The sequence below is a fragment of the Theropithecus gelada genome, chromosome 20 (assembly GCF_003255815.1).
Source record: "Theropithecus gelada isolate Dixy chromosome 20, Tgel_1.0, whole genome shotgun sequence".
In the NCBI taxonomy this organism is placed as follows: Eukaryota; Metazoa; Chordata; class Mammalia; order Primates; family Cercopithecidae; genus Theropithecus; species Theropithecus gelada.
The window spans coordinates 64,743,791-64,765,656 of record NC_037688.1 but is presented as its reverse complement, the minus strand read 5'-3'; the positions used below and the strand labels follow the sequence as shown (position 1 = coordinate 64,765,656).

Sequence of the window (21,866 nt, the reverse complement as noted above, 5' to 3'; positions counted from 1 at the left end):
CCTTGCCTGGCTAATTTTTTTTCTTTTTTGAGACAGAATTTCGCTTTTATTGCCCAGGTTGGAGGGCAGTGGCGTGATCTCTGCTCACTGCAACCTCCACCTCCTGGGTTCAAGCAATTCTCCTGCCTCAGCCTCCCAAGTAGCTGGGATTATAGGCACCCGCCACCAGGCCTGGCTAATGTTTTGTATTTTTAGTAGAGACGGGGTTTTGGGGTTTCACCATGTTGGCCAGGTTGGTCTCGAACTCCTGACCTCAGCTGATCCAACTGCCTCAACCTCCCAAAGTGCTGGGATTACAGGCGTGAGCTACCTTGCCCAGCCTAATTTTTGTATTTTTAGTAGAGATGGGATTTCACCACGTTGGTCAGGCTGGTCTCAAACTTCTGACCTCAGGTGCTCCACCTGCCTTGGCCTCTCAAAGTGCTGTGATTACAAGCGTGAGCCACCTCGCCGGGCCTAATTTTTGTATTTTTAGTAGAGATGGGCTCTCACCACATTGGTCAGGCTGGTCTGAAACTTCCGACCTCAGGTGATCCATCTGCCTCAGCCTCCCATAGTGCTGGGATTACAGGTGTGAGCCACCACACCTGGCTGTACTGTGCATTTTTTAAAAAAAGGATCAGCTGCTTTGTGGACAAGGGGCTGTGGAGCGGACACAATGACAGACCAGATGAGAGGTCATTACAATAGTCCAGTGGTTAGAATCCTCAGCCAGTGGGGTAGGTAATGATGGTATTTGTTTCCAAATATATTAAATGCACATGTGAACCTATTATTTTTTAGGAAAGTCGTGACAAGCGCTACCTAATCCAGAAACTAACAGAAGCCCAAAGGGACACGAGGAACTAACTAGACTGAGCGTGAAGATGGCGCTGCCTGTTGCTTCTAAGCTGACCTAGTGATTCTGCTGAGCCTACAGAGTCTACCTGGGTTTTGAGTGGACATTTAAAAATATATTTTTCTGGAGTTTAGGCTTTTCCATATGTGCAGCTGTGTTTACCTAACCCAGCCCTTAATCAGGGCTTTAGTGACTTAGAAAAGCAGGGGAAACCCAAGCCTTTGCCTGCGGACCGGCCACTCTGTGACGACTCGACCAAAAACCAACAAGCCGTTTGAGCTTTTACAAGAGTGAAAGAGCAGGGACGGTAGTGTAGTATTTGAGCCATGAGTTCATGTGAACAAGTGTTTTGGGATGTGGACTGAAGCTCAGCCTGTCAATCAGACCAGCCCATGAATATATAACAAACAGACTGGAAGCTGGTTTCGTAAACACACATATCCACATTTTTAAGGGTTGTTTGTTTTCCCATGCTTACAATTTTTAATGCACGTGCCTTTATTTCACAAAACATGTGGCTGCGTGCAGTGGCTCACGCCTGTTATCCCAGCACTTTGGGAGGCCGAGGCGGGCAGATCACCTGAGGTGGGGAGTTCAAGACCAGTCTGACCAACATGGAGAAATCCCATCTCCACTAAAATACAAAATTAGCCGGGCATGGTGGCACATGCCTATAATGTCAGCTACTCGGGAGGCTGAGGCAGGAGAATTGCTTGAACCCAGGAGGCAGAGTTTGCAGTGAGCCGAGATCGCACTGTTGCACTCCAGCCTGGGCAACAAGAGCAAAACTCTGTCTAAAAAAAAAAATAGGCCGGGCGCGGTGGCTCAAGCCTGTAATCCCAGCACTTTGGGAGGCCGAGACGGGCGGATCACGAGGTCAGGAGATCGAGACCATCCTGGTTAATATGGTGAAACCCCGTCTCTACTAAAAAAGTACAAAAAACTAGCCGGGCGAGGTGGCAGGCGCCTGTAGTCCCAGCTACTCGGGAGGCTGAGGCAGGAGAATGGCGTGAACCCGGGAGGCGGAGCTTGTAGTGAGCTGAGATCCGGCCACTGCACTCCAGCCTGGGCGACAGAGCGAAAAACCGTCTCAAAAAAAAAAAAAAAAAAAAAAACAAACGTAGAATATCTCTTAAGATTTCCATTATGGCAAAAACCATATGCAATAAATACCTCATTGTAAGCTTACCCAAAATGGACAGGTGTGAACCTTTTAACAGAAAAACAGAAGTTTAAGTTATTGTTTCATGTAATCAGTTTTCATTTTAATATCTCTGAAATATTTTTCAAAGCACTGTAGTTTTGTAATGAACTTTTCAAGCCTTCCTTCCATTGTTTTTCTTCCTTTCACTGGCTCCACACGTTTCCTGGGGAGTAGCCTGGAATTTAAAGTTGGGTGCAGGTTTTAGAAAGCTGTTGCTGTTAACAGTAATTCTCCCCACCATCTCCACTCCACTACTCAAACATGACTGACTCCTTACTCAGAGGAGCAACGATGTCTTCTCGTCCCTTTCCTATAGCCATTTTCTTGCTTTTCCACAAAGGTATTATTGAAAGTGGGATATTTTTGTAACTGGGAGACCAATGAGCTTTTTTGTCTTTTCCTGACTTGTTAAGGTTTATGGGTTTCTAAATCTAATAACTACGGCCATACCACCCTGAACACACCGGATTTCGTCTAAATCTAATAACTGGTGTCATGGAATTTTGAGTAATCAAAGATTCACTCCAGTCTCACTTAAAAACATAGATTCTGCTGGGCACAGTGACTCATGCCTGTAATCCCAGCACTTTGGGAGGCCAAGGCAGACAGATCACTTGAAGTCAGAAGTTTGAGACCAGCCTGGTCAACGTGGCAAGACCCCATCTCTACTAAAAGTACAAAAATTAGCCAGGCATGGTGGCGTGTGCCTGTAATCCTGGCTACTTGGGAGGCTGAGGCATGAGAATCACTTGAACCTGGGAGGTGGAGGCTGCAGTGAGCGAGATCGTGCCACTGTACTCCAGCCTGGGTGACAGAGGGAGACCCTATCTTATTTAAAAAAAAAAAAAAAAAAAAAAAAAGATAGGTGAAAAGAAAAAAAACAAATTGTAATTGTAAACATTTCTGCCCAGTGCCTTTATATTAATATATATAACATTTTCACTGTGACCAGGCTTGATGATATTCAAGTTTTCTATTTGTGTGTGTGTGTGTGTGTGATGAACAAAAATGTACGCCTTTTTTTCCCTATTATAAAAGTGATATTGAAATATGCTAACTGATATAATTTTAGTTAAATGCTGCTAATATGCATACCTCTTACTTGAAGGTTTTTATATGTTTTGATAACTTTAATAACCTCAGGTGATGTCTGTGTAATTTTTAAAGTGCAGCTCTCTCTAACAAACGTGCCTTACAACTCCTGATTAAATGGTGTCTTGAAGGTTTTAAAATGTGATCGTGTATACTGGAATTCAAAGAGGCTTCTTGTCAGCAGTCAAGTGATGATGGAAAACTGTAACAGTTTGTCAAGTTGCTCTTTGCCTTTTCCTAAAATGAGAGAGAAGAAAGAAGTGTTGAATGTAGTCCTCAGATGAGTGCTTTTAAAGCTCCTTGGCTCTGTTGAAGCCAAGGAGGGTATATGTGTGTAATTGCCCAACTGGTTCATTTTGCCCGCTGCCTGGATACAGTCCATTCATCAAGACAGATGAATTGCAACAGAGAAAGAGTTTAATTCATGCAGAACTGGCTAAATAGGAGACCAGAATAGTATTATTACTCAAATCAGTCTCCCTGAAATTTTGGAAACTGGGTTTTGTGTGTCTGTGTGTGTGTGTGTGTTTTTTTTTTTTGTCGCCCAGGCTGGAGTGCAATGGTGCAATGTCGGCTCACTGCAACCTGCGCCTCCCAGGTTCAAGCAATTCTCCTGCCTCAGGCTCCTGAGTAGCTGGGATTATAGGCATGCACCACTACACCCGGCTAATTTTGTATTTTTAGTAGAGACAGGGTTTCTCCATGTTGGTCAGGCTGGTCTCAAACTCCTGACCTCAGGTGGTCTGCCTACATCGGCCTCCCAAAGTGCTGGGATTACAGGTGTGAGCCACTGTGCCCGGCCATGTGCATGTTTTGTTTCGTTTTGTTTTTGAGATGGAGTCTCACTCTATTGCCCAGGCTGGAGTGCAGTGGTGTGATCTCGGCTCACTGCAACCTGGGTTCAAGTGATTCTCCTGCCTCAGCTTCCCAACTATCTGGGACTACAGGTGTGTGCCACCATGCCCAGCTAATTTTTGTACTTTTAGTAGAGATGGAGTTTTGCCCTGTTGGCTGGGCTGGTCTGGAACGGCTGACCTCAAGTGATCCTTCCACTTCGGCCTCCCAAAGTCTGGGATTACAGGCATGAGCCACCATGCCTGGCGGAAACTGTTTTTTTTAATTTTTAATGGATAATCTGAGGGGTAGGGGGATGGAATTAGGGAATAGTATGCATTTTTGTTTTTTAAATTTTGTTTTGCCATTAGAAAAATACTTGTTTTTTATAGCAAATACAGAGAACATCAAAAGCAACAGAGACAAAAAGTTAAAAAGTACCATTTATGGGCACCCCTGTTAATCTTGGCAAAATTCCTTTTAAGATAGAAAGTACAGAGGGAGGGAAGTAGGATAGAGAAAGAAGGAAAGAACTTTGGTATTCTCATTTCTTTTTCACTTAATATGTGTTTTCTTTTCTCTTTTTCTTTTGAGACAGAGTCTCGCTCTGTGGCCCAGGCTGGAGTGTAGTGGTGCGATCTCGGCTCACTGCAACCTCCACCTCCTGGGTTCACGCCATTCTGCTGCCTCAGCCTCCCAAGAAGCTGGGACTACAGGAACCCACCACTGCGCCCAGCTAATTTTTTGTATTTTTAGTAGAGATGGGGTTTCACCGTGGTCTCGATCTCCTGACCTCGTGATCTGCCCGCCTCAGCCTCCCAAAGTGCTGAGATTACAGGCGTGAGCCACCGCACCCGGCCATATGTGTTTTCTTGAAGAATCTAAAGATAGTGTTTTCTCCTGTTATTAAAAGCTTTTACAAACATTTCAATGGACTACATAATATCATACAGTTAGATCTTTTTCTTTTTTTCTTTTTTTTTTTGAGCCAGAGTCTCACTCTATCGCCCAGGCTGGAATGCAGTGGTGTGATCATGGTTCAGTGCAGCCTCAGCCTCCTGGGCTCAAGTGATCCTTTTAGCCTCACAAGTAGGTGGGATCACAGGCACACACCACCATGCCTGACTAATTTTTAAAATTTTCTGTAGAGATGGGATCTCACTATGTTGCCCAGGTTGGTCTTAAACTCCTGGGCTCAAGTGATCCTCTCGCCTCAGTCTCTCAAAGTGTTGGGATTACAGGTGTGAGCCACTGCACTCGGACATAATGTTTTGATATTCAATTGTTGCTTAACATTTTGTTTCCAGATTTTCCCAGTAATAAATAACGGGCACATCTATAAATCTTTGTCAACATTTTTTCTCCTTAGAAACAGACCTAGGCCAGGCGTGGTGGCTCACGCCTATAATCCCAGCACTTTGAGAGGACAAGGTGGGAGGATCATTTGAGGTCAGGAATTTGAGATCAGCCTGGCCAACACAGTGAAACCCAGTCTCAGCTGGGCGTGGTGGTGTGTGTACCTGTAATCCCATCTACTTGGGAGGCTGAGGTAGGAGAATTGCTTGAACCCGGGAGGAAGAGGTTCCAGTGAGCCAAGATCTCCCCATTGCACTCCAGCCTGTGTGACAGAGTGAAACTCTGTCTAAAAACACAAAAACAAAAAATAAAACAAAAAAGGAAACAGAGACCTAGATGAGGGATTACAGCAAAGGTTTTGAACATTTTAAGGCTTTTGAGAGCCAGATTCAGAATCCCAGTAGTTTTACATGAGAGTGCTACAACATCCTCACTAAGTAGTATTTGGGTTAATCATAATTTTAAATTATTCTGGTGTGTCAATGTGAACACTAGAGTGATATAAAAACAACTTAAAAACTTGAATTCAATAATTTTACAATTGTATTGCATCTTAAAATATTTTATAGTAAACTTGGATAAAATATATAAATAATCCAAGGGTGTAAAGTAGAAAGTGAAAGCCCCCTTCTCCCATTTCCAGCCCCCTGATGGTGCCAATATTAAACGTTGTATATCCTTGCAGACATACATCTTTGATTTTTGCCCTCATGTACATTACTCATGTAAAAATTATTTCTGTTGAGTAGATTCCTAAGACTGCTGTATTATATGATCTTTTTAAAGTATGTTGCTAAATTTCCCCTCCCTTCCCAAAAAATTCCAATTTGCACAAATATACATGCACACATGCACACAATACAGTAAGGTAGATCCCAGAGATAAAACATGTTCTCTGTAGAAAATCTGAAAACAGAGAAAAGGACTGGGGAGAAGTTTAAAGTTGGCTTTCAGCCCACCAATAGAGACAACATTATATAACACATTAACCATGTGGTGCATGTAATTTACATAATTTATATTATATATATATATTACATATATATATATTTTTTGAGACAGGGCCCAGGCTGGAGTGCCGTGGCAGGATCACGGCTGACTGCAGCCTCGAGCTCCCGGGCTCGAGCTATTCCCCTGCCTCAGCCCCGCGAATAGCTGGGACTATAGGTGTGCTCCACCACGCCCAGCTAATTTTTAAAATTATTTGTAGAGGCGGGGTCTCGCTATGTTGCCCAGGCTTACTATTTTAAAGTGGATATAGGATACAAACTAAAAAAAAAAAAAACCTCCTTCCACGTAGGTAAAGCAGGAAATACCGTGCCTTGTTAATAAGTAATTCCCTCATGATCCTCTTTCCCAGGAACTTGGGTGAGAAATCACTAACCCTATCCTGATCTTTGAAACAGCAATTTAGCATTTTCATCTCCCTGGCAACCCAAGGCGCCTTGGCTTCCTTGGTCTTGCGAGTGATTGATAGTGACCCCATCCAATATAATCTTTTTGTTTGTCGTATCTAACCAATCCAACCCCTAGCGCGGGGCTAGGGGGCGTTCCCACCGGTGCGCGGGCAAGCTGAGCCTGCCTTACGTCTGCTGTGCGTCATCAGTCCGAGCCAAGGGCAGTATTGGCCCGCTCCTTTCAACGAAGTGGTTGCTCTTTTGTGCCGGCAATGAGTTGCGCCGGGGCGGCGGCGGCTCCCTGCCTGTGGCGGCTGCGCCCGGGCGCCCGGCGGTCGCTCTCAGGTAAAGGGATGCGCGCAGTCACAGTCCTGCGCTGGGCTAGCAAGCTAGGGAATTTTCGCTTGAGGTTTGGGTCGAAGAGGTCACGGGGGAGACGTTCGTAACGTCACAGGCCTGCGACGGAGCGCGACTGCGTGCCTTCAGCTTACGGGGCGCTGGCGGGCGGGGCGGGGCCTGTAGTTCGTGGCGAGAGTGACGGGAGGACGGGGGTGGTTTCGGCAGTGATGCCTGGGGAGTGACGCATGGCACACCTGTGCAGTGATGTCACGGCAGGTGCAGCCAGCTTTCCGAGTCGAGGACAGTTGGCGACACTGAAAATTTAGCGTCTCAGGGAGTCTCTCTTTTTGTGGTCTTTGCCCAGGGCCTTGCCAGGCAAAGTGTAGCCCGGCGACCAGCTGCCTCCGCTACTTCTGGGAGCTCGCTAGAAATACAGATTGTCGGGCCCCACCCTGACCTACTTGGTCGGTATCTGTGGTCTGTGAACAGGCCCTTTAGGTGATTTGCATGCACTGTAAACTTTGAGAGCCATCAGTGTAGTAGAAGGATCATCGAATTTGGAGTAGAGAGACATGGTTTTGGATCGTGGTTCCTGCTTTCCTTGTTTCATCTGTGCTGCCTTAGAAAATTGTCATGAAACCGGGCGCGGTGGCTCCGGCCTGTAGTCTCAGCACTTTAGGAGGCCGAGGCTGGAGGATCACCTGAGGTCAGGAGTTTGAGACCAGCCTGGCTAACACGGTGAAACCCCGCCTCTACTAAAAATAAAAATTTGCCGGGCGTGATGGCAGGTGCCTGTAATCCCAGCTACTCAGGAGGCTGAGACAGGAGAATCACTTGAACCCGGGAGGCAGAGGTTGCGTTGAGGCGAGATTGCACCACTGCACTCCAGCCTGGGTGTCAGAGCGAGACTTTGTCTCCCCAGCCTCCGCAAAAAAAAAAAAAAAAATTTGTCATGAGGTCGTTTTCTCAACGTTAAATTACTGTGTACCACCTTCGGGATTTTTGCCTAATGGCAATACTGCTTGAACTTTTGATTACTAGATGTGTTTTTTTTTTTTTTGTATAGCCCTGTCCCATTTTAAAATTAAATTAATTTCCTTGAAACGAAATCCTTCTGGTGAATGGGAAGCCAGTGCCACTTGCCACAAATGGATGAGTAATTATTTAAAAAAAAAAAAACTGAAATTAAAAAGTTACGAAATTGTATTAAATACTGTCTTTCTGTTACAAAGGGGAAATTAGCAAGTGTTGGAAAGGTGTTGAGGATATGCCAGCTGTAAATGGAGATATCTTCCTTAATGAAATAAAAAAGATTGCAAGAGAATTTAAAAGAGTACCCCTTACTACATGGGGTTATTTATTGCATATCCATAAGCCACTTAAAATTTCATAGGTACCACACTGGCGTGTTTCACACGTTGGGAAAATATGGACGTAAAGTGATGCATTTGAGAGCTTCTAGCACCCAGCCTCAATTTTATTTTAAAGTGTGTGGCAATGCAGGCAAAACTCCGAGGGTTGTTGAATGTGAATTTTAATGCTGTTCTGTTCGCCAGTGAGCATAACAGAATAAGAATCATTTCTGTTTATAAAGTTACTTTGCTTCTTATATCTCATTTTATCCTCATAACTCAGTAAGATAATTTTATTATTATGTGTTTTCCCTTAAAAAGGAAAGAGCCTGATTATCGCCTTTTTTTTTTTTTAAAGACAGTATCTTGCTCTGTTGCCCAGGCTGGAGTGCAGTGGTGCGATCTCAGCTCACTGCAACCTCCGCCTCCTGGGTTCAAGCGATTCTCCTGCCTCAGACTCCCAAGTAGCTGAGGCTGCAGGCATGCACCACCATGCCTGGCTAATTTTTGAATTTTAGTAGAGATGGAGTTTCGCCATGATGAGCAGGTCTCAAACTCCTGACCTCAAGTGATTCTCCCTCCTTGGCTTATCAAAGTCAGGGATTACAGGTATGAGTCACCAATGATTACTGCCAATTTTATGTGTAAGAAATGTCGATCCTGATTTTCCCAAGGCTAGTGTTGGAGATGGGACACATGTTTTTGGTTTCTTTTTTTCTTTTTTTTTTTGAGACAGAGTCTCACTGTGTCACCCAGGCTGGAGTGTAATGGCACCATCTCAGCTCACTGCAACCTCTGCCTACTGGGTTCAACTGATTGTTCCGCCTCGGCCTCCTGAGTAGCTGGGACTACAGGCGCACCACGATGGCTGGCTAATTTTTATATTTTTGGTAGAGATGGGGTTTCACCATGTTGGCCAGGCTGATCTTGAACTCCTGGTCTCAAGCAGTCCACCTGCCTGGGCTTCCCAAAGTGCTGGGATTACAGGCGTGAGCCACCGCACCGGGCCTATCCGTCTTTTGAGTCAGATATGCTCAGTGAGATGAAGGGGATCATGCCGAGGAATGGACCAAAGCTGGGTCATTATGCTTCAGAACTTACGTCCACACTTCTTTATTAAAAGTGTGACATTTACAGCCCCATCTGGTAGAAGATTTCAAGTGCAGAGCCACCCCAAATTTCACCAACCCACCTCATCACCTCGTGTCCAAAACACTCAAGCCTTTGTCATGAAAGAACCACATATGTATCCAAAATGAATTTTTTCCACATATTCGCTGGATGTTGAAGTTAGCCTAAGTGAAAAGACGTATGCATTAAAGACATGGTAGTCACGGCCTAAGAGCGCTAAAACATTACAAAGTGATACCAATGCTGACTGGGGGCGGTGGCTCACGCCTGTAATCGCAGCAGTTTGGGAAGCTGACATGGGAGGATTACTTGAGCTCAGGAGTTCGAGACCAGCCTGGGCAACATGGTGAAACCCTGTCTCTACTAAAATACAAAAAAGTAGCTGGGCATGATGGTGCATGCCCGTAGTCCTAGCTACTTTGGAATCCTAGCTACTCTAGAGGCTGAAACAGGAGAATTGCCTGAGTCCGAAAGGTGGAGTTTGCAGTAAGCCGAGATCGTACCATTGCACTCCAGCCTGGGCGACAGAGCCAGAGTCTGTCTCAAAACAAAAAGTGATACCAGTGCAGATCGAAGCTGCCATTACAAACTAAATGACCCCTAGGTTTCTATTTTCCGTATCTGCAAAATGAGGTGAATACACCGTACACACCTAAGAATGCTGCAAAACTCTTCCTTGCAGGGAAAAAAACCTCTTGAGTTACTCTAATATAAGGCTCAGAGAATATAATTAAAGTGTTAAGGTTAGGAGATTTATTTTTAAAGATAAAATGTAATCTGTCATGAAGAATTTACATTTTGAAGATAAGAGTTCCTTTGAATTAATTTTGGACCATAATGAGGTGAAATTTAGACTCTAAGGCTAGTCTCAAAATCGAATGCCCAAGGGTGTGGGGTTTTAAAATTTTTTCTCTGTTGTTTTGTTTGTTTGCTTGGTTTTAGACAGTCTCACTCTGTTGCCCAGACTGGAGTGCAGTGGCACGATCTCGGCTCACTGCAATCTCTGCCTCTCTGGTTCAAGCTATTCTCCTGCCTCAGCCTCCCAAGTAGCTGGGATTAAAGGCATGTACCAACACACCCCGCTAATTTTTGTATTTTTGGTAGAGATGGGGTTTCACCATGTTGGCGAGGCTGGTCTCAAACTCCTGACCTCAGGTGATTCATTCTCCTTGGCTTCCCAAAGTGTTGGGATTACAGGCGTGAGCCACTGCGCCCGGACAGGTGTGGGTTTTTTGTTTTTTTTTTTGAGACGGAGTCTCGCTCTGTCACCCAGGCTGGAGTGCAGTGGCGCGGTCTCGGCTCACTGCACGCTCCGCCTCCCAGGTTCACGCCATTCTCCTGCCTCAGCCTCCCCAGTAGCTGGGACTACAGGTGCCCGCCACCACGCCCGGCTAATTTTTTGTATTTTTAGTAGAGATGGGGTTTCACCAAGTTAGCTGGGATGGTCTCGATCTCCTGACCTTGTGATCCGCCCGCCTCGGCCTCCCAAAGTGCTGGGATTACAGGTGTGAGCCACTGCGCCCGGCAGGTGTGGGTTTTAAGAGAATTTAGTCTGTGGTTCTCAGCCTTGGCTGAAGCAAAGACTTACGCACATAGCTTCTAAAAAATGTCAATTCAGAGATCCTCCTCCCAGAGATCGATTGGGGAAGAGCACCGTGTTTTTGAAAGCTCTCTATGGGCCTCTCCTGTACAGCATGTGCTGGGGGAAATGTGCCAGAGGGCCGGTGAACTGGAGAACCATGCCCATCTAGAAGCGGCTGCCATGTTAACTGCCTGGTAAGAAGATAGGCTCAGCATTTCCAGATCTTCATACACTTAAAGTGAAGCCAGAAATCCAGATCTTTAGGTAGAATCCTCTTTTTTAACACTGTAGGTTAAACAGAGTACATTTATGGGCATGCCTGGCCCACGGGGAGCTCGTTTGTGACCTCCATCCCGAAGTGCCCTTTCTTCTGTCTGTAAAAGGAACATCTGGATTTTACCTGAACATAACGAAGAATAAACTTGCATTTCAGCTTATGGAAGAAGGATCATTGTCAGATTTCGCAGTTCAGGAATGACCTTAGACAATATCAATCGGGCAGTTGTGGATCGAATAATCCGGGTGGATCATGCGGGCGAATATGGAGCAAACCGCATCTATGCCGGGCAGATGGCCGTCCTGGGTCGGACAAGCGTCGGGCCAGTCATTCAGGTGGGTGCTTCTTCATCTCCCTCACCCTGGTCTACCGAATGGGCAGATCCAAAGGCCTTCAAGTAATGAATCACGGGAGGTCAGGCGTTCCCCAGGGAGATGCCATTGTCTCCAGGAGAGCGAAAGTTGGTTCTTGGAGATGGAGAGCAAAAAGCATATTGTTCTTTTTATGGCTAAAGCACAGAGACATAGAGTACATAGACAGGTATGCAGTCATAGTGTGTCCTTCACAGGGATTGTGTGGATTGAATGAATTGCTTGCATAAAGCTCTTTGACGGCTCCTGGCACTTAGGAAGTGCCATCTAAGTGTTAGCCGTAGCTAGCATTCTCCCTTCTTCCTCTGATGTAAATAATATTTGGGGCCGGGTGTTGTGGCTCCTGCCTGTAATCCCAGCACTTTGGAAGCCGAGGCCGATGGACTGCTTGAGCCCAGGAGTTTGAGACCAGCCTGGGCAACATGACGAGACCCCGTCTCTACAAAAAATACAAAAATTAGCTGAGTGCAGTGGCTCACAGCTGTAATCCCAGCACTTTGGGAAGCTGTGGCAGGTGGATCACCTGAGGTCAGGAGTTTGAGATCAGCGTGGCCAACAAGGCAAAACCTTGTCTCTACTAAAAATACAAAACAAATTAGCCAGGCATGGTGGTGCACGCCTGTAGTCCCAGTGCTCGGGAGGCTGAGGCAGGAGAATTGCTTGAACCTGGGAGGCAGAGGTTGCAGTGAGCTGAGATTGCACCACTGCACTCCAGCCTGGGCAACAGAGTGAGACTCCGTCTCAAAAAAAAAAAAAGCAGCAAATCTCCCACCCCCAACACACACACAGAACAAAATTAGCCAGCTAATTTGAGAGACCGAGGTTGGAGGATCCCAGCTAATTTGAGAGGCTGAGGTTGGAGGATCACTTGAGCCTGGAGGTTGAGGCTGCAGTGAGCCATGAGCTTGCTACCGCACTACAGTCTTGGTGAGAGAGTGAGACCCTGTCTCAAAACAAGCAAACCACAACAACAACAAGATGATACTATTCTAGTAGTCTGGAAGGAAATTATACAACAGCTAATGTTCTGCCTTCCTGATTTTGAAATGGGTTAAACATGTCTTTTCTTATGCGTGTGGACCCTTGTTATTTACTAGGCACATTGTGGGCCTGAGAGACTTCCGCTAGAACTGTAGCTCATGGCAGTCTTACCTGGAATTGAGATAATAGATTGTTTTGTATTCTCGGCGCTATCTTCTCCTTGTCAAAGATTCCTTTACTCTGATGTCTTACTTTTTCCATTGACGTTTTGAGGGGAATGGCAGAGACAGCAGTTCCCATCATTTTCTCCGTTTCTATTTTGCTTCCTGTATGCTGCTTGGATGAGTGGGAGGCCTCTGTGGAATTCTTGCATGTCTTTATTTTTATGTTTCTTACAGAAAATGTGGGATCAAGAAAAGGACCATTTGAAAAAGTTCAGTGAGTTGATGGTTACGTTCAGGGTCCGGCCGACAGTTCTGATGCCCTTTTGGAACGTGCTGGGGTTTGCACTGGGTACGTGTCTCTCTAGAAGAGCTTATGCAAGCTTGGGGATCTAGGATGATTACATCCTTCAGGTATCATGTTCACAATTCTTGCTATGTCCTCTTACGACCTCATTCTGTTTACTTCGTATTTTTCCAGAGTTAAATTGACTACCTTTTTTGGTGTGTGGCTTAAATTTATTTAAGATAGAATCTTAATGTCAGTACTTAAAAAGAAAAAAGGTCGGGCGTGGTGGCGTGTACCCGTAATCCCAGCACTTTGGGAGCCCGAGGCGGGCAGATCATGAGGTCAGGAGTTCGAGACCAGCCTGACCAACCTGTGAAATCCCCATCTCTATTAAAAATACAAAAAATTAGGTGGGTGTGGTGGTGCAGGCCTGTAATCCCAGCCACTTGGGAGGCTGAGGTGGGAGAACTGCTTGAACCTCGGAGGTGGAGGTTGCAGTGAGCCGAGATCGGCCTACTGCACTCCAGTCTTAGTGACAGAGCGACAGAGCCACAGAGCGAGACTCTGTCTCAAAAAAAAACAAAAAACAAAACAACACAAAAAATAGAGCCAGGGTGTTATTCTGTTGCCCAGGCTGGAGAGCAGTGGTATAGTTGTAGCTCACTGAAACCTCTTGGGTTCAAGTGATCCTCCCACCTCAGCCTCTGAGCCTCTGAGCCTCTGAGCCTGAGTAGCCTGAATAGCTTGGACTACTGGCACATGCCACCACGCACAGGTCTATTTTTTTGTAGAGATAGGGTCTCATTATGTTACCTAGGCTGGTCTCAAACTGCTGGCCTCAAGCCATCCTCCCTCTGTGGCCTCCCCAAAGTGCTAGGATTACAGGTGTGAGGCACCACACCTGGCCTAATGTCAGTATTATAAATAGAAAATACGATAAAAATAAACAACAGAAAAAAAAAAAGCTAGTATAATTCAATTGCAGCCAAATACTGTTCCCTGACAAAGATTCTCAACCTGAGGTTTGTTCACTCTTTTAAAAAAGGGAGAAGAATAAATGATATAAAAGATCAAAGGTATATTCACCCCAAATGCTGACTTTCTCTTGGCCACGGTCAGGATAAAACAGCATTGAAAAGAGAATGGCTTTTCTTACTATGTAATTCCAGGTTTAACACTGGGATCCAGTCTCTCCTAAAACAGTGGTTCTCCCTCAGGGTGAGTTTGCCCCCCTGATGAGGACATGTGGCAATATCTAGGGACTTTTTTTTTTGAAATGGAATCTCGCCCTGTCACCCAGGCTGGATGCAGTGGCACGATCTTGGCTCACTGCAACCTTCACCTCCCAGCTTCAAGCGATTTTCCTGCCTTAGCCTCCCAAGTAGCTGGGATTATAGGTGCCCACCACCACACCGACTAATTTTTGTATTTTTAGGAGAGACAGGGTTTCACCATGTTAGCCAGATTGATCTCGAACTCTTGATCTCAGGTCATCCGCCCACCTCGGCCTCCCAAACGGCTGGGATTGCAGGTGTGATCCACCGCGCCCAGCCCTCGGGACAGTTTTGGTTGTCAAAACTTAGTTGACGCTGCTGGCATCTAGTTGGTAGAGGTCAGGGATGCAGTTAAATATCCTACCATGCATGGGGCACACAAGGAATGACCCAGCCCAGTGTCTGGTGCAGAGGTTGAGAAGCCCTGGCCACAGATGATCTCCTTTACCAGTCATATCTGCTTCTTTCTTTTCTGGTCTGGGTTTAACAATCCCAGGGGCAGGGACTGCCTTGCTCGGGAAGGAAGGTGCAATGGCCTGCACCGTGGCGGTGGAAGAGAGCATAGCACATCACTACAACAACCAGATCAGGAAGCTGATGGAGGAGGACCCTGAAAAATACGAGGAACTTCTTCAGGTATTTGTCCATGCTCTAAAACAGGGCTGCTCAAGGAGAAAAGGGCAGATAGCAATTGGGTAAGAGGAAAACATACTAGAGATTGTTAGGGGATGATGGGGGTTTAGAGCCTCAGTTTAAAGGTGAACAAACTGAGGAACAGAGAGGTGAACCCATCTGCCCTGGCCATATAGCACAGACAGAGCTGGGACTAGAACCCTTGTCTCCTTAGTCTTTTTAAATTTTTTTTTTTTTTTTTTTTTTGAGACGGAGTCTCGCTGTGTCGCCCAGGCTGGAGTGCAGTGGCGCGATCTCGGCTCACTGCAAGCTCCGCCTCCCGGGTTCACGCCATTCTCCCGCCTCAGCCTCCGAGTAGCTGGGACTACAGGCGCCCGCCACCACGCCCGGCTAGTTTTTTGTATTTTTAGTAGAGACGGGGTTTCACCATGTTAGCCAGGATGGTCTCGATCTCCTGACCTCGTGATCCACCCGCCTCGGCCTCCCAAAGTGCTGGGATTACAGGCTTGAGCCACCGCGCCCGGCCGTCTTTTTAAATTTTTATTTAGAGATGGGATTTTGCTCTGTTGCCCTGGCTGGAGTACAGTGGCACAGTCATAGCTCACTGCATCTTCAAACTCTTGGGTTCAAGTGATCCTCCCGCCTCAGCCTCCCAAGTAGCTATGGGACTACGGGTACATGCCACCACACCCAGCTAATTTTTTTTTCTTTTCTTTTGCGACGGAGTTTTGCTCTTATTGGCAAGGCTGGAGTGCAGTGGCGTGATCTGGCTCACAGCAACCTCCGCCTCCTGGGTTCAAACCATTCTCCTGCCTCAGCCTCTGGAGTAGATGGGATTACAGGCATACGCCACCACACCCAGCTAATTTTGTATTTTTAGTAGAAATGGGGTTTCTCCATGTTGGTCAGGCTGGTCTCGAACTCCGGACCTCAGGTGATCCGCCCGCCTTGGCCTCCCAAAGTGCTGGGATTACAGGCATGAGCCACTGCTCCTGGCCTTTTTTTTTTTTTTTAAGAGATGGGGTCTCACCATGTTTTCCAGGCTGGTCTTGAACTCTTGGGCTCCGGTGATCCTCTCTCCTCGGCCTCCCAAAGTGCTGGAATTATAGGCATGAGCCACCACATCTGGCCAGAACCCTTGTCTCTTGAGCCCTGTCCTGTTCACTTCTTTTATTTTTAATTTTTTGAATTTTTTGTAGAGACAGTGTCTCTCTCTGTTGCCCAGATTGGTTTTGAACTTCTGGGCTCAAGTGATCCTCCTGCCTCGGCCTCCGAAAGTGCTGAGATTACAGGTGTGAGCCACACCACCTGGTGCTGTTCATTTTTTTTTTTTTTTGAGATGGAGTCTCGTTCTGTCAGTGCAGTGGTCTCCACCTGCACTGCAGCCTCCGCCTCCTGGGTTCCAGCAATTCTCCTGCCTCGGCGTCCCAGGTAGCTGGGATTACAGGAACATACCACCATGCCCAGCTAATTTTTGTATTTTTAGTAGAGATGGGGGTTCACCATGTTGACCAGCTGGTCTCGAACTCCTGACCTCAGGTGATCCTCCTGCCTTGGCCTCCCAAAGTGCTGGGATTACAGGCGTGAACCACCGCACCCTGCCCACTTCTTTATCATTGGTAGATTCAGAGCAGATGCTGTGAGCAGGAACCCTTTAGATTAAATAAATGAATAGATATCCTGAGATAATTTTCTACAGCAAATAAGGGAACTGTTTAGTTTTTTAGAGTCTAAATCTGAGGTTGGCAAACTATGGCCTGTGGCCAGCCACCTGTTTCTTTAAATAAACTTCTACTGGAACACAAGCATGTCCATTTGCTTGTCTCCCGCTGCTTTTCTGGTTACAGTGGCAGAGTTGGGTAGTTGGGACAAAGTATTTACTCCCTGGCCCTTTAGAGGAAAAGCTGGCCTCCCTGTCTTAGGCCATAATAAGAGGCTTTAGCCTCCAAAATGAAATGGAACAGTAGGAGAGTTGGAAGGATAACTTGCTTTGGTGTCTTTTTATTTAACCAGGTGATAAAGAAATTTCGGGATGAAGAGCTTGAGCACCATGACACAGGCCTTGAACATGATGCCGAATTGGTAGGGCCCTACTGTTACCTGTTCTGCTTTGGGACTCCTTATTTGGGAGGTTGAGGTTTCTGTTCCCAGAAGAATAAATTTTAAAGCGACAGCCAAAGGGAGAGAAAACCAATGATGTTGCTTTGACAAAAAGCAAGGAAATGCGTTATTGCTCCAGATTGGGAATCTCCTTTCACGCATTATCCCTTCTCGTTTTCCCCAGGAATGTTTTTTTTTTGAGGCAGTCTCACTCTGTCGCCCATGTTGGAGTGCAGTGGTGCAGTCTTGGCTCACTGCAGCCTCTGCCTTCTGGGTTCAAGCAATTCTCCTGCCTCAGCCTCCCGAGTAGCTGGGATTATAGGTGCACACTGCCATGCCTGGCTAATTTTTGTATTTTTTGTTTTTAGTAGAGACCGAGTTTTCGCTTTTTTGGCCAGGGTGGTCTCGAACTCCTGATCTCAGATGATTTGCCTGCCTTGGCCTCCCAGGAGCTTCATTTCCTTTTCTGTGAGAATCTGGATGACTCCAATGCTTTGGCAGTAGCAGAGGCATTCCAACATTTTGAATAGCTTTCTTCGAAACTAAAATGAATTGTTCCTTAGATCTGTTTCTTATCCCGAGAAATCCAAAGCCTGCCCTGCCAGCCCTGAATCTTACAACCAAAAATGAGCACAAAACATGTTTCTTTGTTTGCTTATTGTTTTTAACAGGCTCCAGCCTATGCCGTCCTGAAGAGCGTTATCCAAGCTGGATGCAAAGTGGCGATATATTTATCAGAAAGATTGTAAAGTGTGTCCAGTTATGCCTGCCTGTAAAAGATGACAGTAATTTACCAAGTGACATTTGCAGAGAAACAAGTGTACAGTTATCATTGTACTTTTGTGCAATGTGAATTTTGTTAATTAAATTATAAGGTTTCTTTTTTAAAAAAAACAAAACAAAACTGCAGTGTTGATTTTTCTCTGGGTTGTGTTTTCTGCTATGAGACCAACAGGTCACCAGCCTTGTTCAAGTCACAGCAAACGAAGCTGAACCTTGTTTGGTCTCATACTTAATTTTCTTTTATATACATGTTTTTCTTTTACATATGTGTGTGTGTGTGTGTGTGTATATATATATATATATACACACACATTTTTTTTTTTGGAGACAGGGTCTCACTCTTGCCCAGGCTGGGTCACAGCTCACTGCAGCCTCGACCTCCCAGCCTCAAGCAATCCACCCACCTCAGCCTTCCAAGTAGCTGGGACTACAGGTGTGCACCACCACACCTGGCTAATTCTTTCTATTTTTTTGTAGAGGCGAAGTCTCACTATGTTGTCAGTCTGGTCTCTAACTCCTGGACTCAGTGATCCTCCCATTTCTACCTCCCAAAGTGCTGGGATTACAGGTGTGAGCCACTTCACCAGGCTCATTTTCTCCTAAAACATCAAGGAGAAATCATTAATAATGTAACGGGAATCTTTAGGAGAAAAAACAATTTGGTTTACTGATAACAAAAGATAATTGGAAACATGAGAGTATTTGAGATTGGCCAAGCAGAACTATGAAGTCCATCAAGTAAGTCAAAGACCATCGTTTCCGTTCTGAATTTGGGAGAGTGCTATAGTCTGGATGTCTATGTCTCCCCAGAATTCATATGATGAAATCTTCACCCTCAAGTTGATAGAAGGTGGAGCCTTTGGGAAGTGTGAGGTTATGAGGGTGGAGCCCTCATGAATGGGATCAGTGCCTTATGATAGGTCCTAGAGAGACACCTCATCCTCTCCACAGTGTGAGACTTCAAGGGGTGTGGGCTCTGAGGAAGCAGACCCTTCACAAGCACACATCAACCAGCACTTTGATCACGGACTTCCCAGCCTCTAGGACTGAGCAATAAATGTTTGATGTTTATAAGCCACCCAGACTGTGGTATTTTTTTTTTTTTTTGAGACAGAATCTCGCTCTGTCACCCAGGCTGGAGTGCAGTGGCGCGATCTCGGCTCACTGCAAGCTCTGCCTCCTGGGATCATGCCATTCTCCTGCCTCAGCCTCCCGAGTAGCCGGGACTACAGGCGCCCGCCACCACGCCCGGCTAATTTTTTTGTGTTTTTAGTAGAGACGGGGTTTCACCGTGTGAGCCAGGATGGTCTGGATCTCCTGACCTCGTGATCCACCTGCCTAGGCTTCCCAAAGTGCTGGGATTACAGGCGTGAGCCACCGCACCCGACTGACTGTGGTATTTTGTTATAGCAGCCTGAACAGACTAAGACGGGCGTGTTGCTTCCATCAAAGACTATACTAAGTTGTGGATTATTTGTGAAATTGAATTACAATCTTATCTTTTCCTTAAGGTCTTTTGCCCCCCCCCCCCCGGAAAAAAAAACCCAAACTGATTCAAATTTTCATACTTTAATGAAATATTTTATAATTTGCAAATTTTTAAGTGATGTATGAAAAACCTAGATCAGTGGATCTCCTCTCTGGCTGCCCATTAGAATGTCCCATGGAGATTAAACTTTTTTCTTCAGTTTGTGGACCAACAGTTTTGAATTATTTAGGGTGGAGTTCAGGGTCAGAATGGTTTCAGAAGCTCCCAGGTGATTCTGGTGTGAGTTGGAGCTGCAAGGCGCTGAACTAGATTATAAGATGTTTCTGGGAAAGAACCACATTTTAGGAATTTGCCTCCTACCCAGTCCTCTGTGTTTAATCAGCACCTGATGACTTGGCAGGACTTGCCCCACCAGGGTCTGGCTTTGAAGGGTAGTGGACACCAGGATCATTTGGATTAATCCTCTGCTACCTCTCTCTCTTCCTCAACCAAGAGTGAATTTAATTTTATGTAATTGGGTGAAAGTCTACGCATCATAATTGTAATAAATTAAGGCTGGGTGTTTGTTTGAAATTAGATAAGATAAACCTAAAGGTTTGAACAAGTTGTGGATGGTTTGTAAAAATTAATCTTATAAAATAAATGCTCTGTGTGAACATACTGATTAAATTCAAAGGGATATTATTTGGTTTTTCTGTAAATTGAACCTTGAAATAAAAGCACAACAAGGTTTTCTTAAGGCACTGGTCTGCTCTTTAACAAGAATTTGTAAAGGGTTATAAAAGGTTTACAAGAATCTCACCTCATGTTCAAACTAGTTAAGATTGGATAGATTTATCTATAAGGTATTACTAAAAATTGGGGATGACATTAATAGTAGACTGATGCAAGGATGAAATTTGACTGTCTTGAACAAGATTTTTATGTAATAGTAAAGGATAATGAAAGATTTTTGTTTGCCTTGCAAATAAACTACCAAAAAAAGAAGGGAAAGGCAAGAGACAAATTGTTTGGAAAGTTGTCTTCCCTTTTAATGAGTAAAGGTTTTGTGCCTTTAAAAAAAGTTTTTGAGTCATCATTTTGGCTAATGATAACCTGGAATTCCATTTTATAGTATCAAGTGTTTTAAACCTTTAACATGTTCAGTAGGCTTCCCCAAATCAAACTTTAGCTTCAAGATTGTCTTTTTTGACCCCTAACTTTTGGATGCCAACAGAGGGCCCCTGGATTATTTGACATGTTTAATTACATGGGATTGCCAAAATAAAAATAATGTTTAATCTTCTTCAGGTTACATTTTAGTGAATAACATTAATATGTGTTCCAAAATTGTATGAGATTTCTAAAATTCTAATATCTGAGTATATTATATCAATTTGAATTAGGATTATTATGTTAAGTTATTGTAAACCACAGAAATAATGAAATTTGTCAATCGTGTTTTTGACTGAGACTGTCTAAAGACATCTTGTCGTTCACAGACAATCGTAGTCTTGTTTTGATCCTCTTCAAAAGATGGTTTGTAATCTGCTATAGAACTTAGGTGCTCTTAAATGCAGATTTCCAATATCTTTAGATTGTGATATTAGCGGTGGCTCAAGCCTGTAATCCCAGCACTTTGGGAGGCCGAGACGGGCGGATCACGAGGTCAGGAGATCGAGACCATCCTGGCTAACACGGTGAAACCCCGTCTCTACTAAAAATACAAAAACTTAGCCGGGCGTGGCGGCGGGCGCCTGTAGTCCCAGCTACTCGGGAGGCTGAGGCAGGAGAATGGCGTGAACCCGGGAGGCGGAACTGGCAGTGAGCTGAGATCCGGCCACTGCACTCCAGCCTGGGTGACAGAGCGAGACTCCGTCTCAAAAAAAAAAAAAAAAAAAAGAATAAAGGAAAAATATTCAGGACTCATGAAGAGCTGAAATATTCATGAATTTATCAGGCAGAACAAGAGTTAACTGAATGGGCTGAACTAATAGAAAACAGGTAATCTGTTTAATTTTTTGCTTAAAACATTGTCGATCTTTTGTTTTTCAGAGTCAAGAAAACTTTTATTTTGAACTATTTACAGCATTTAACAATTGAGTAAAGTATACTCCTGTGAAAAAAATTTGGAGCATATTTGTTCCTCTGCTGGTTTCTCTAGAATTTGGAAACTATTTGTGAGTATTCTTATGGCAATGTAGTTACTTGTGTAAGTGCAACAAGAATCCACTTTCTTTTGCAACAGGACACAATTGGAGAAACTGGTTGTTTTATCAGTTTCTGATAGAAGGGTGTGCTTCCCTTTAAGGAATCAAGCTTGACTTGCAGAGCCAAAAAAATATTTCTTGGAGAAACTGGCCTCATACCTTGTCTACAGTCCTTGTACAGGGCTCCTAACCTG

At 45.0% G+C, this 21,866-nt stretch overlaps 2 protein-coding genes and 1 long non-coding RNA gene across 6 annotated transcripts in view; 2 read left to right on the top strand and 1 right to left on the bottom strand.

Annotated features, from left to right (window-relative positions):
- TMC7 (transmembrane channel like 7) overlaps nt 1-971 on the top strand; it is a 69,879-nt gene extending 68,908 nt beyond the window's left edge. Inside the window, exon 16 of one of the 2 annotated variants that reach the window (XM_025370617.1) lies at nt 784-971. In XM_025370617.1, coding sequence (XP_025226402.1) covers nt 784-849 — 66 coding nt within the window. In that variant the 3' untranslated portion in view covers nt 850-971. The remainder of the gene's footprint in view (nt 1-783) is intronic. The other variant, XM_025370618.1, reaches the window with a different exon arrangement.
- A 1,104-nt stretch (nt 972-2,075) lies between these two features.
- On the bottom strand, nt 2,076-7,020 carry LOC112614187. Its single transcript, XR_003117049.1, has 3 exons — nt 6,882-7,020; nt 3,138-3,371; nt 2,076-2,217 (listed from the first exon to the last, which is right to left on the bottom strand). It is a non-coding gene; the product is annotated as an uncharacterized LOC112614187 (long non-coding RNA).
- Nucleotides 6,932-19,072, top strand: COQ7 (coenzyme Q7, hydroxylase). 3 transcript variants are annotated; one of them, XM_025370480.1, is made up of 7 exons: nt 6,932-7,066; nt 11,559-11,737; nt 13,153-13,267; nt 14,975-15,114; nt 17,125-17,193; nt 17,883-17,961; nt 18,946-18,962. In XM_025370480.1, exons 1-6 carry the CDS (start codon nt 6,994-6,996, stop codon nt 17,958-17,960), a joined length of 654 nt encoding a protein of 217 aa, XP_025226265.1. In that variant the 5' UTR covers nt 6,932-6,993; the 3' UTR covers nt 17,961; nt 18,946-18,962. The 3 variants fall into 3 exon arrangements, with proteins under 3 accessions (XP_025226265.1, XP_025226264.1, XP_025226266.1); XM_025370479.1 differs by having other exon boundaries at nt 17,883-19,072; XM_025370481.1 differs by lacking the exon at nt 6,932-7,066 and adding an exon at nt 7,240-7,336 and having other exon boundaries at nt 17,883-19,072.
- The last annotated feature ends 2,794 nt before the right edge of the window (nt 19,073-21,866 follow it).